At 38.3% G+C, this 12,466-nt stretch overlaps 2 protein-coding genes across 2 annotated transcripts; one reads left to right on the top strand and one right to left on the bottom strand.

The window, feature by feature from the left end:
* The first annotated feature begins 875 nt into the window (after positions 1-875).
* LOC143531708 (2-phytyl-1,4-beta-naphthoquinone methyltransferase, chloroplastic-like) lies at positions 876-2,880 on the top strand. Its single transcript, XM_077026951.1, has 7 exons — positions 876-1,028; positions 1,128-1,192; positions 1,273-1,366; positions 1,539-1,627; positions 1,930-2,125; positions 2,197-2,296; positions 2,494-2,880. Exons 1-7 carry the CDS (start codon positions 897-899, stop codon positions 2,592-2,594), a joined length of 777 nt encoding a protein of 258 aa, XP_076883066.1. The 5' UTR covers positions 876-896; the 3' UTR covers positions 2,595-2,880.
* A 628-nt stretch (positions 2,881-3,508) lies between these two features.
* On the bottom strand, positions 3,509-11,829 carry LOC143531743 (cysteine-rich receptor-like protein kinase 2). The gene is made up of 7 exons (XM_077026985.1): positions 11,070-11,829; positions 10,692-10,805; positions 10,476-10,615; positions 9,679-9,889; positions 9,116-9,350; positions 8,853-9,003; positions 3,509-3,944 (listed from the first exon to the last, which is right to left on the bottom strand). Exons 1-7 carry the CDS (start codon positions 11,821-11,823, stop codon positions 3,603-3,605), a joined length of 1,947 nt encoding a protein of 648 aa, XP_076883100.1. The 5' UTR covers positions 11,824-11,829; the 3' UTR covers positions 3,509-3,602.
* Between the last annotated feature and the right edge of the window lie 637 nt (positions 11,830-12,466).

The following is a 12,466-nucleotide window of genomic DNA, read 5'->3' as shown; positions in this document are numbered from 1 at the left end:
TTTCTTTTGCAACCTTGACCGTAAATATTTTTGTTCCTGTCATATAATACTTGATAAAAATTATATCAATGTAAAATACATTTAAAACCCAATCCATTCATATATTTTACACCAAGTATTATATAACACAAACAAAAATATTGTCGATCAAAGTTTAACAAGAAAGACTTGAAAAATCAAACTAGGACACTTATAATGGGACAGAGGGATATGGTTGATAAAGAATGATGTTATCTTTAATAAGTAATGACGCTCCTTTACTGATGACGAAATTAGTGAATGACATTATATGGGTGAAACAAAGAAGCAAAAGAACGAGTCTAGATTGAGAGAAGTGGTGCATGTTCAACTTTGTTAATTTTCCACTATAAACGATTGTATGTTTTGTTGATGTTATTTATTTTCCTTTGTATTGTTTGGACTGCTTGACTCTTGTAAGTGGTTTCTCTTTTCGTTTTCATAATATTAAAAATCGAGGGTCAGAATGTTTACAAACTTGTGTACAATACATCTTTTATACATGTACCAAAAAAAGTGGTCCAGCCTTGATAAACTGGTTTAGACCTGACCCGACCCAATATGCAGATACGTATACCCGTTTGTAGTTGCATTCACCGAACCCGATTTTGGATCCGAACCAAATTAAAAAAACATACAAAAAATCATTATCCTTGCCCCAAACCTGTTTATAACCCGAACCAAATCGGTTTGATAGGTGATAACCGTTTTCCTCCAAAACCACATACCCATTTTATATTGCATGTTGATCAATCCGGTAGAGTATATAATATAACCCGAGCGGGTTTGTTTATTTGTTTCAAATAAATTGTTTGTTTTTAACCCGGGATAACGTTATCCTGAAACCATCGTAGCAATAATAATACGCAAATGTAACAATGACGTCACTCTCATCGGTGCTTCAATTCTCGTTTGCGCCTTCGGTTAGACGACGGCAGCCGCAGCAAATTATCATCGCCTCCGGTGACCGGCAAGCACTCTTCAACCGCATTGCTCCTGTTTACGATAACGTACGTACGTACGCTTAATAATTTTATTCCTAAATAGAATTAGTTAATTATTATTTGATTGACATGCAATTAGTAATATATATGATCTGTTACTTACAGCTGAATGATTTGTTGAGCTTGGGGCAACATCGCATATGGAAACGAATGGCAGTTGATTGGAGTGGGTAGGTAATCAATTCAATTTAATTCAATAATAATATTATTTAGGCATTTGAGATATGAATTCAAATAGTGATTAATGTAGGGCAAAAGAAGGTAGTAGTAATGTACTGGATTTGTGTTGTGGAAGTGGTGATCTGGCTTTTCTCTTGTCTCAAAAGGTTGGACTCAATGGCCAGGTCAGCTATTATTATTATTCACTTCAATTAATTTAATTTAATTAATTATTAAACTAGTTTAACTTGTTATCATCACTTGGAGGCGCTCGAGTACGCCTGGCTTGGGCCAGCTGGGTCACCCCGTACGGAGTACCTAGACAATTCTCTGTTTGTTGACCCTAATAATTTGCAGGTTATTGGCTTTGAGTTTTCAAGACAACAACTAGACATTGCTTCATCTCGCCAGAAATCACACCCAAAACCCTGCTACCGTAACCTTAAGTGAGCATAGTATATTTACATTTTGTTTAACTAAAGTGTCCTGGTAATTGAGTAATAGTTTAAGCTTTTTACTTATGAATGGGTCCATCCTGGTTATGTTTTTTGGCCGAATACGGGTCAAATAGTCATGCATAAAACCTACAAAGTCATTTATTTAAAAATTTAGATTGTTATATTAGTATTGAAATAATATAAATTCAGTTATATATGACAAGCTAATTATTTTATAAAAATAAAAAACATGTTGGAAAAAAGTGTTTCGGGTCAACTTAACTCAATGGTGATTATGCTATGGTTTATAGGTGGGTTGAAGGTGATGCACTTGATTTGCCATTTTCTGACTGTTATTTTGATGCCATTACTATGGGCTACGGACTAAGAAATGTTATTGACAAATACAAGGCACTGAAAGAGGTGTATCGAGTTTTAAAACCAGGGTCGAAAGCTTCAATCCTTGATTTCAACAAGACCACCGATGAATTTAGGACATCTATTCAGGTTTGGTTTACATTATGCCTTGTAAGTTTCATTTTGTGAACATCCCGTGAAGTTTATGAGTTTTGTGGTAGGGTTGGATGATAGACAATATAGTTGTGCCTGTAGCAGCTAGTTATGGGCTTTCAGAGGAATATCAATATCTAAAGACTTCAATTCAAGAATTCTATACAGGTTCGTTAATTTTATACGACTTATCTTTATATATAATAAAACAGAATAACAATGATAACATGCCACTAAGTAGGCATGATTTGGCCTTCAATTTCCATCTGTTGGAAGTTTATTAATTTGACGAGCTAGAGATCCTAAGATACCGTAAAGTTTTATATGCTAATATACTCACTCCGCTACTTGCAAATAATATATAGGCGAGGAGTTAGAGCGTCTTGCTTTAAAAGCAGGATTTTCAAGTGCTAAACATTTTGAAGTCGGAGGAGGACTCATGGGCAATTTGGTTGCTACACGATAAAAAAAACCTGTAATTTGTTTGAGGATTTTCAGATGCTTGGTTTTCATCAGCAAAGGTTAGAAATGATATTTTTGGTTCCAAAACTTTATATATCCATGTTACTTCATTCATGAACAATATGTGTTTGGTAATCTTGTTATATATATGTTTCATTGCTTTATTTGTCTATCTCCTTAGTTATTAAGAGATGTAGAATAATTAGAGCTGGAACTACAGGGAATCTTTAGCATTTGAGTAAGTGAATTTAATGTAATCCTCGATTAGAAATTTAGAATAGTGATTCATGCATTTTTACAATTTGAATCTAGGGCATGTATTGATTTTAGAATCTGAATTTAGGGGCATGTTTCTCTCCTAACGGGTCAAATGGTAAGGTCAAAGAAGCTAGCTTAATAGAAAATGGGTCAAATGAATCTAAACCCTAACGCATAAAACCTCCAAATCATTATATTCATGATTCATGAAGTCAGAATGTAACACTTGAATTAAGATAATATAAGTTTATAGTCATATTTGACACACTAATTATTTATAGAAAAAAAGAAATGTTAAAAATTGTTTCCAACCCACCTGACCTGCCTTAGTTGGAAAGGTGTTGGAAGGACAATCCAGTCATAACCAACCAAACCCTTTTTGACTAGTAATTATACATCATCTTTAGGATCTAAACCCATTGTGACATGTTTCTAATCCACCTGACATCCACCTGACCTGCCTGTTTTGCTATCTCTAAAGTAATTAATATTTTCTTCAAAATAGCCAAGTTTCAGTTCGTTTATAGCACTTTCCTTTTTTCTTCAGTTAGTGAGGCTTCTTTTCATGCCCTGTAAAAAGGATTTACAAAATGATTAATGTTAAATTATAGAAAAGAATAGTACCTAAATTATCCCAATAACATTTACTAAACATTTACAGTCACCTTAAATCACTTTACACACCTATAATTAGTTTATCACTGTAACAGTATTGTTTTTCTAATCATGATTGATTAATTATAGCTAACTAATGTTACCTCGGGTATAAACGACTCTGAGAAACTGCAGCAACCGAGCTAGAATCATCTACGCTACGGTTATTAGGTAGACTTTGTGCAATGTTATTAAGTTCCATGGTCTCTTCATATATAAAAGGGGGATTAGAGGGGAAAGGTAAAGGTTCATCATTTGTTGCTAACATTTTTAGTGCTGCTGACATGGATGGTCTTAAAGATGGAGCTTCTTGGGTGCAAAGTAGTGCCACATGCACCACCTTAATAACATCTTTTTGGAAATTTATGTTGTGATAATTTTGCATCTTTAGATTTGGGTCAAATATTTCCTCTACTGTGCCTTGGTTGAAATGCTTCCATGCCTGTTCATTCAAAGTGGAAATAATTTTTATAACCTTAATCAATGCATTTTGATGTAAAAATAGTTCATGTTGTCAACTGATATCTTAAGCTTTAGGTAAAAAAAATGTGATTATAACTTGAAAGTTTTCTAGAAACCAAATGGAGTAATTATTATGTAAAGTGTATAAATCAGTTTATTGAAGGTGATCGTATTATTATTTTGTATGTTAATAATGAAGGAGATTACATCTAAATATATAGAAGTAACTAAATACACTTAGCTACCCTCTACAATATAACAATTAATAATAATAATCTAGTCTAGCTGACATAGTCTAATATTCCCCCGCAAGTTCAGGGCGGTTCGCGATCTGTAACTTGGACCGTAGAAAACTTTTGAGATGACAAAGGCTTCGTAAAAACATCGGCTATTTGATCATTCGTTGAAATGAATTTGACATTGAGATGACCTTGAGTAACCTGTTCACGAACAAAATTAAAATCAACCTCGATATGTTTAGTACGAGTATGAAACACCGGATTCGCAGTGAGATATGTGGCACCAAGATTATCACACCAAAGTGTTGGTGCTTCGCTGTGCAAACCAAGCTCTCGAAGAAGAGACTTTAGCTAAATTAATTCTGCAACCGGGTCTGCAATAGTCTTGTACTCAGATTCAGTTGAGGAGCGAGAAACAGTTCGTTGTTTGCGAGCAGACCAAGAGATAAGGTTTGAACCCCAAGTAGATAGCAAATCCCCCTGTCGAGCGACGATCGATTGGACAACCAGCCCAGTCAGAATCAGAAAAGGCTTGCACGTTGGTAGACCAATGAGAGTCAGAAAAGGCTTGCAGCCGATAGCCTGTATTGTGACGGAACCAAAGACCCATGTTCATTGTACCCTTTAAATAACGCAAGATGCGTTTGACAACTGCCCAGTGGTTTTCTGTAGGGGCGTGCATGAACTGACAAACCCGATTAACTGCAAATGCAATGTCGGGACGGGTAAGAGTCACATACTGGAGAGCGCCAACTGTTTGTCTGTACCGAGAAGGATCGTCCAAAGGAGGACTATCATCAGGAAGCAAGACATGAGAAGTACCCATAGGAGTGGAAATAGGCTTGCAATCCGTTAGACCCGACCGATGCAAAATGTCTCCAATGTATTTTCTTTGGGAAAGAACTAAATCATATTCCTTGTGAATGACTTCCACCCCAAGAAAATAGTGTAGTTGCCCCAAATCTTTAAGAGCAAAGATAGAGTTAAGACGAGTGATAATCTTGGAAACTGTATCAGCATTGTTACCGGTGATGATGATGTCATCCACATAAACCAGGAGATACACCAATGAGCCTTGAGAATTGAGAATAAACAGTGATGGATCAGTCGTTGACCCATGGAACCCCAACTGATGAAGAGCATTTGATAATTTGTTAAACCAGGCACGGGGAGCCTGCTTGAGACCGTATAAAGATTTGTGCAGAAGACAAATATGACCCGGTTTGGTAGGATCAACGAATCCAGGTGGTTGGCACATATATACGGTCTCCTCAAGATCACCATGCAGAAAAGCAGTCTGAATATCCAGTTGGCGCAAGGACCATTTGTTTGTAACAGCTAACGATAAAATCGTCCGAATAGTAGTAGGTTTGATGACTGGACTGAACGTCTCATGATAGTCCACTCCGTGTTGTTGATGAAAGCCCTTCGCAACCAAACGGGCTTTAAACCTGCAAATTTTCCCGTTTTCATCCTTTTTTAACCTGTAAACCCACTTGCAATCAACAATATTAGTATTAGGAACAGGTGGCACAAGAGTCCACGTGCCATTTTTATGCAGCGCGTCCAACTCTTCGGACATAGCGTGGCGCCATTCATTATATTTGTTGGCAATAGTAAAACTGGTTGGCTCAATGGGTAAGGAAGAGGTAATTTTGGCTATATAGGCTGCTGGATTATACCGATCAGGTTGTTTAGGCTTCTGTCGGAGGTTGGGTGGTCGGGAACGAGTAACCGTAGGTGCTGGGTTGTTAGGATGGTGGGAGTTGGATGGTTGTTGGGCAGCGAGGGGCTGTTCCGTATGTGTGTGGTGGGCTGGAGAGGGCTGGGCAGTAGGGGGGGAAGGCAGGGGGGTTTGTTGGGCTGTAAGAGGTTCGGTTATGGGAGTGGGATCAGCATTTGGTGGCTGATGGGGTGAGGATGGTGGAGATAAGTCAGTGGCAGTATGTGTGCTCGTATCGGGTGGGAAACCAGGTGGTGGATTGGGAAATATAGAGATGTATGGGGATGCGGGTGGTGATGATGGGGTCGGTTGTGGTGAGGGTTTATATGGGAAGACTTGTTCATTTAATCGAACGTGCCGAGCTATATAGATACGCTCAGTGGAGGGATCAAAACAACGATAGCCATGGTGGGAAAGACTATAGCCAAGGAAGACACACGGAGTACAACGGAATTCGATTTTGTGACGATTGTAGGGGCGGAGGTATGGAAAACATTATGAGCCAAAGACTCTCAGGAACGAATAATCAGGTTTGCGGAGAAAGGCGTGTTCAAAGGGAGATTTGTTGGAGGATACGCGTGAGGGAAGCCGATTAATTAGGTAAACGGCTGTTTCGAAGGCGAAGTGCCAGAAACGTTGGGGCATAGTTGAGTGAGCCAATAGGGAAAGACCTGTTTCAACGACATGCCGATGTCTGCGTTCCACAAACCCGTTTTGCTCGCTGATGTGTGGACACGAGCGGCGATGGATGATGCCAAGGTTGCGACAGAGGTTGGTGAGTGGGCGGAATTCACCCCCCTAGTCTGACTGAATGGATTTTAATTTTCTGTTAAATTGGCGTTCAGCCATTGTGATGAAATTTGTTAATATAGCATGAGCATCAGATTTTTGTGCTAAAGGATAGAACCACATATAACGAGTACAATGATCAACACACAACAAAAAATACCGATGACCATCAATAGATGGTTTTGGAGATGGACCCCAAACATCACAATATACCAGATCCAAAATATTATAACTATGAAAATTAGAATCGGGTAAGTGCAATTTTGATGATTTTCCCATTTGACAAGAAGAACATAAATCGTTTGATAATTTGTCCAAACTGGTAAAGAACAATGAGAAACAATAGAATTAAAAACTTGAGCATGAGGATGTCCTAAACGTTGATGCCAAGTATTCGAAGAAGCTTTGACAGCGGTGAAGGCAACCTTGGGCAACGACTTGAGTTGTGGAAGACGGACACTGGGACCCGTTAGGAGGGTACTGCGTGTAAATTCGTCCTTCACAACAAAGAAAGTAGAGTGAAATTCAAAGAATACATTATTGTCAAGGCAAAATTTTTGTACGGATAAAAGTTTTTGTTTAAGGGCAGGAACATGAAGAATATCAGAAAGTTTAAAGGTTTTGAGTGGAATTTGGATGAACCAATATGTAAAATAGGTATAGAATTACCATTGCCAACAAGTAATGAATCATTACCATAATATGCCTCAGAGTTGTCCAGGCTAGTTAAGTCTGGAGTAGCATGATGAGTTGCACCCGTGTCGGGCTTCCAAGCAGTTCCAGATGATGAGGCCACATCTGAAAAGGCTGAAAAATTCGCCTGAGGCGTTGGCCGATTTTGCAGGGAGGGCTGATTGGGGCATTGAGAGGGGAGATGCCCGATTCCGCATCGGTTGCAGTGACCGTATACGGTGTTTTGAGTAGAAGCCCATTGAAATTGTCTAGTACCACCATTGTCTCTGGGGCGTGGAGTAAAGGGACCACGAGAGTTGCCCCGAGAATAACCACTGTTGTTTCTTGTGCCACGATTGTTATTATAGGAACGAGACCCAAAGTGGGCCTGGGGTCGTGGTGACAGATTCGGGTTCAGCTGGTAACCCAATTGGGAGGCCATCTAGTTGTATATTCTGGAGTTGTTGCAACCAACTGGTCAAGGTTGGGTGGGGTTGGTAGAAGATTAGGGGTAGCCGAGGAGTTGGAGGCTGCAGCAAGTAAAGCTTGCGGGTTGTTTTGCACCAGTTTAGTGACCACATAATCATGATCAGATAATAGTGAGTAGATTTCATAAAAAGAGACAGGTGGTAGGCGGCCAAGCAAGGTTCCTTTCAGGCCGTTGTATTCTTCACGTAGCCCTGCAAGGGTAAGCATGACAAGTTCTTTATCCTTTACCGGTTCTCCGATGTTGGCAAGAGCGGTTGCATATTCTTGTACCCTGCAAAGATAGTCAACTGGTTTTTCGTCCCCCTTCATCGTGATGCGGAGGAGTTGACTTCTAAGGGTGAATTCATGAGAAGCAGTGACGGGTGCGTAAGCCCGTTCTAAGGATAGCCAGACTTCACGGGAAGTTTTTCCCTGAACATGCTGATATGATTATTCAGAAACGGTTGAGATAATTAAGGTGCGGATATGAGCATCGTTAGAAATCCAGGGAATGTAACTGGGATTATCAGTAGTTGCGGTTTGAACAGTAATCTTTTGTTCGGGACATGGAATTGTTCTGTCAACATAACCGAAGAGGTTATGTGATGTTAAGAAGGATTCGATCATGGATCTCCAGTAGCCATAGTTGGTGGGCTTGAGAGTAAAGGCGAATTTGTGTGAGTTATGGGTGGTCTTTTCTTGGTTTGAGAAGATAAGGATTGCTGCCATTGAAGAAGAGGGTAGGCGGCAGAAGATGATTAGGGTTAGATGATAGGCGGCAGAAGGTGATAAGGGTTAGAGAAGATATTGGCTGATTTGGCTCTGATACCAAATCAGTTTATTGAAGGTGATCGTATTATTATTTTGTATGTTAATAATGAAGGAGATTACATCTAAATATATAGAAGTAACTAAATACACTTAGCTACCCTCTACAATATAACAATTAATAATAATAATCTAGTCTAGCTGACATAGTCTAATAGTATATACTTACCGTAGACGGTAAACTGTCGGTATATTCATCGGTTTTGCTTCGGTTGCTTTCCATTCCGGTGACCACCTCTAGAATTAGAATACCAAAGCTATAGACATCTACCTTTTCGGTTAATTGACCATGGGCTAGGTATTCTGGTGCCATATACCCACTGGCAATGTCAAAATATTTACCAAAAAAAAGTTAGTTTGCCTCTTCCTTCTCTTTTTTACTTAAGTTATCTTTTTTGCATGATTATTTTTATATAATAAGAGGATACTTACAGCGTTCCTGCAATTGCAGTGCTGATGTGGCTTTTATCACCTTGAATAGACCGGGCCAACCCAAAATCAGCTATTTTGGGACGAAACCTTAAGTCTAATAAGTTGTTAGAAGCTTTAATATCCCGGTGAATAATCCGGTGTTTGCTATTCTCATGAAGGTAAACCAAGCCTTCTGCTATACCAATAATAATCTCAACTCTCTTCTCCCAGCCTATTTCCCTGCCTTTTACATCATCTGTACAAATTCACAAATGTTACATCTCAAATCATTTGATTAATGATTTTAGAGTCAATGGGTAACGGCTCAGACTTACTAATGGGTCGAGAGTTATGTAACATGTAATATGGGTTTGGATTCATACAGGTCATTTTAATTATCCATGTCGGATTGGCCACCAAACACTTATTGTCCATTCTGTAAACTTTTTATAGATAGGTAATTCATTATTGTTTCTATAAAAAACAATATTTTAATAAATATAAAACCCGTGTGAGATAAAAGAAAACATATAGACAAATTCACAACCAAACGAATCGAAACTGTAATAACATTTTTTAGAACTTAACAAAAATGCAGTTAAGGCTCATGTTGGGCATATATTCGTATATAAGAACGGTTTCGGATTCTGAACAACTGCATCCTAGTAATCTAAGAAGATTTGGATGTTCAAAATTGCAAATTAATTTAATTTCGTTATAGAAATCTGCTACTTTGAATTTGTAGCTGATGAAAAACCTCTTCACGGCTATTTCTCGTCCATCTGTAAGAACCCCCTGAAATAAATTTCGTTGTTTACGTTAATAATTTCCACCAATTTAGTTATGAATTGGTTGATTTAGTTTTATATGATCTCTAATGGGTGAAACATATAATTGTAAAACAACAAAAATTAACCTAAGGAAAATGTGCCAACTAGTCAAATAGGTTTTACATGTTGAAAGCATCCTGAAGCATAACACGTTAAATGATAAAAAATGACTGTTATGCAAAATAATATAGTTTTTATTAGGTCTGTAAACGAACCGAACTTTCAGTGAATTGTTCGTGAACCGTTTAGCGGGAAGTTCGTTTATGTTTGTTCATTTAATAAATGAACGGACATGCATAGAAAATTTATGTTCATTTAATTAAACGAACGGACATAAACATAGTGAACGTTCGTTTGTGTTCATTTAAGTGTATTCATTTTTATGTTCGTTTAGATTTTAAGCGAACAAACATAAATGAACACGGACATGTTCCTTTTTTAAACGAACCATTATGAACACAAAGTTTTGTCCGATTAAGTGTTTGTGTCGTTAGGTTTGTTTACTAGCCTAGTATTTATGTAAGCTTATTTGAGCCTCAAATCTGTCAAACCTTGTACACGGTCCCGAATCCTCCTTCTCCAATCTTATTAGAGTCATCCCAGTGTCCTGTAGCTTTTTCAACAGTTGAGTATTTGAAGTACAAGCCACTATCGTTAAGAATCTTTACAAGTTTGCAAGTATCATACGAACCTAGAAATTATAAGCAATTAGTAGTTTGTTTCATGGATTTTTCCGAACATGTTTTTTGTCCAGATGTTTATTATACCTCTTCTCTTGTGTTGTACATATCTACGTTTCCTTATATACAAAATAATGATCAGAGAAGTTGTAGTAACCGCCGCAGTACTAACAACTGATACCGCAATTTTTATTATCTTTCCTGCCAATACCAATATCACTATCGTTAAGAATCTTTTTGAACCCGTTTTTCTATTATTAGTGTTAATTCTTATCATTCCAATAAGAGTTTGTTTGGAATTTAGTAAAACTGTAGGCTGAACTGCTAACTACAGTCTTGAGGAGCGACAAACCAAACCGAGCACTTGAATGAGTCAGCCGGTTTTACTCGTTTTGACGGTCAAGCAGTTTTTTTAAATTCTTTTTACAAAGTCATTAGTTTGTATTAATAGTAAGTTATGGTTGCCTTTATTGCTAGATCTTCTTTTTACCGGTACAGGATTGAGAAAATTAGTATCCGAATACCTCATGAAACACCCCAGGTTCAACACACGACGCTCGGACCACGGTGAACATTTCGTTAACGACATAGATGCATTCTCCAAACACGCCCTACAAGAACTCGGGCTCAAAGTCTTCCAACATTGCGCCAACACGTAAACCGAATCGTTAGTACCCGACACCAACATCTCTTCCCTAGCAAAATAGTCATTGTTTCTTAGTGCAACCGATACAGCGTTGGCCGCCGCTCGACTTGTTGACTCTTGAAACAATGCATCCTCTTTTGTTGTATTCCCACAAACCATATTATCTTTCGGGTTTGTATACTCCTCGAAGAAGCTATAATTTTGGATTCGCATAAAGCAACCGTCAAGATAAGTCCACCCACCGTTTCGGGGGTGGCAATTGGGAAGGATTGCACGCATTCGGGCATAGCATGAGATGCAATCTTGTGAAGAGAGATCACCGTAGCATTGGGCTAGAGCATAGATTATATTGGGGCCAGTACCCACAACTGTTGTCACATTATGTGAAGTTCGAATCTGGGTCGCGATTGTATTTATCGTACGGACAAAGTTCTGGATGAAAATCGTCGGGTCTGCCTGTAAGGCGTCATTGCACTGCATCTTGATTATTTCGGATCGCGCGTCACCATTTGATTTAGATACTTGTATGATCAAAGCGACGATGAAAATTATAATTGTAAGTGAGGATTTCATCTTCTAGTATACGGGACTTTGCCAGAAAGCCGAAATACAACACCAGTTTCGGATCTCGGAACCCTAGAACCATTGTCGGATTCAGTTGGTGGTGCTCAAATGATGGGGGTTGGTTGGTGGTGAGTCAGTTGGTGGTGGTGGCAGTGTTCATGCTGGTTTTTTTTTGCAAAAAATGTGAGCTATCCTGCCAAAAGTGTTTTTCCGGCGACCTGCAAGTAGCATCGTTAGGATTCTAATTAGTCGCGAACTTTTGGAAACATACGTTAAAATATGAGACCGTCAGCAGTCAACTCGTTAGTTGAAACCGACAGCGACCAAAAGATGACAGTTAGGATTAATAAAACTAATACACTTATATTTTAAGTAGTAAAATAAAGCATTAGATATTCAGCAACGCTCAATCTTGCTAAAAAAAGAATATATAGGTTTAACTTATCAAGTAAAAGCAATCATTTACAGAAAGGTTTTTGGCCTAACTAGTTAATGTGTTGAGGATTTAAGTCTTGTAGGTGAAATTTTCTTCTTCTTTTGACTGAAAACCGGCTTATTCATTTGTTACAGCCCGATAGGCAGTAACCGGACGTTGTAGTGTTTTTAAAACACCGATATTAATCTAGTCCGAATTTGATTTGTTGCCCTTCGA

The sequence above is a fragment of the Bidens hawaiensis genome, unplaced genomic scaffold (genome assembly GCF_021521415.1).
Source record: "Bidens hawaiensis isolate Kalapana, Puna unplaced genomic scaffold, B.hawaiensis_p1.1 tig00009224_1, whole genome shotgun sequence".
Lineage (NCBI taxonomy): Eukaryota > Viridiplantae > Streptophyta > Magnoliopsida > Asterales > Asteraceae > Bidens > Bidens hawaiensis.
Note: the sequence above shows the minus strand (reverse complement) of the source record. Positions and strands in the feature narration are given on the sequence as shown.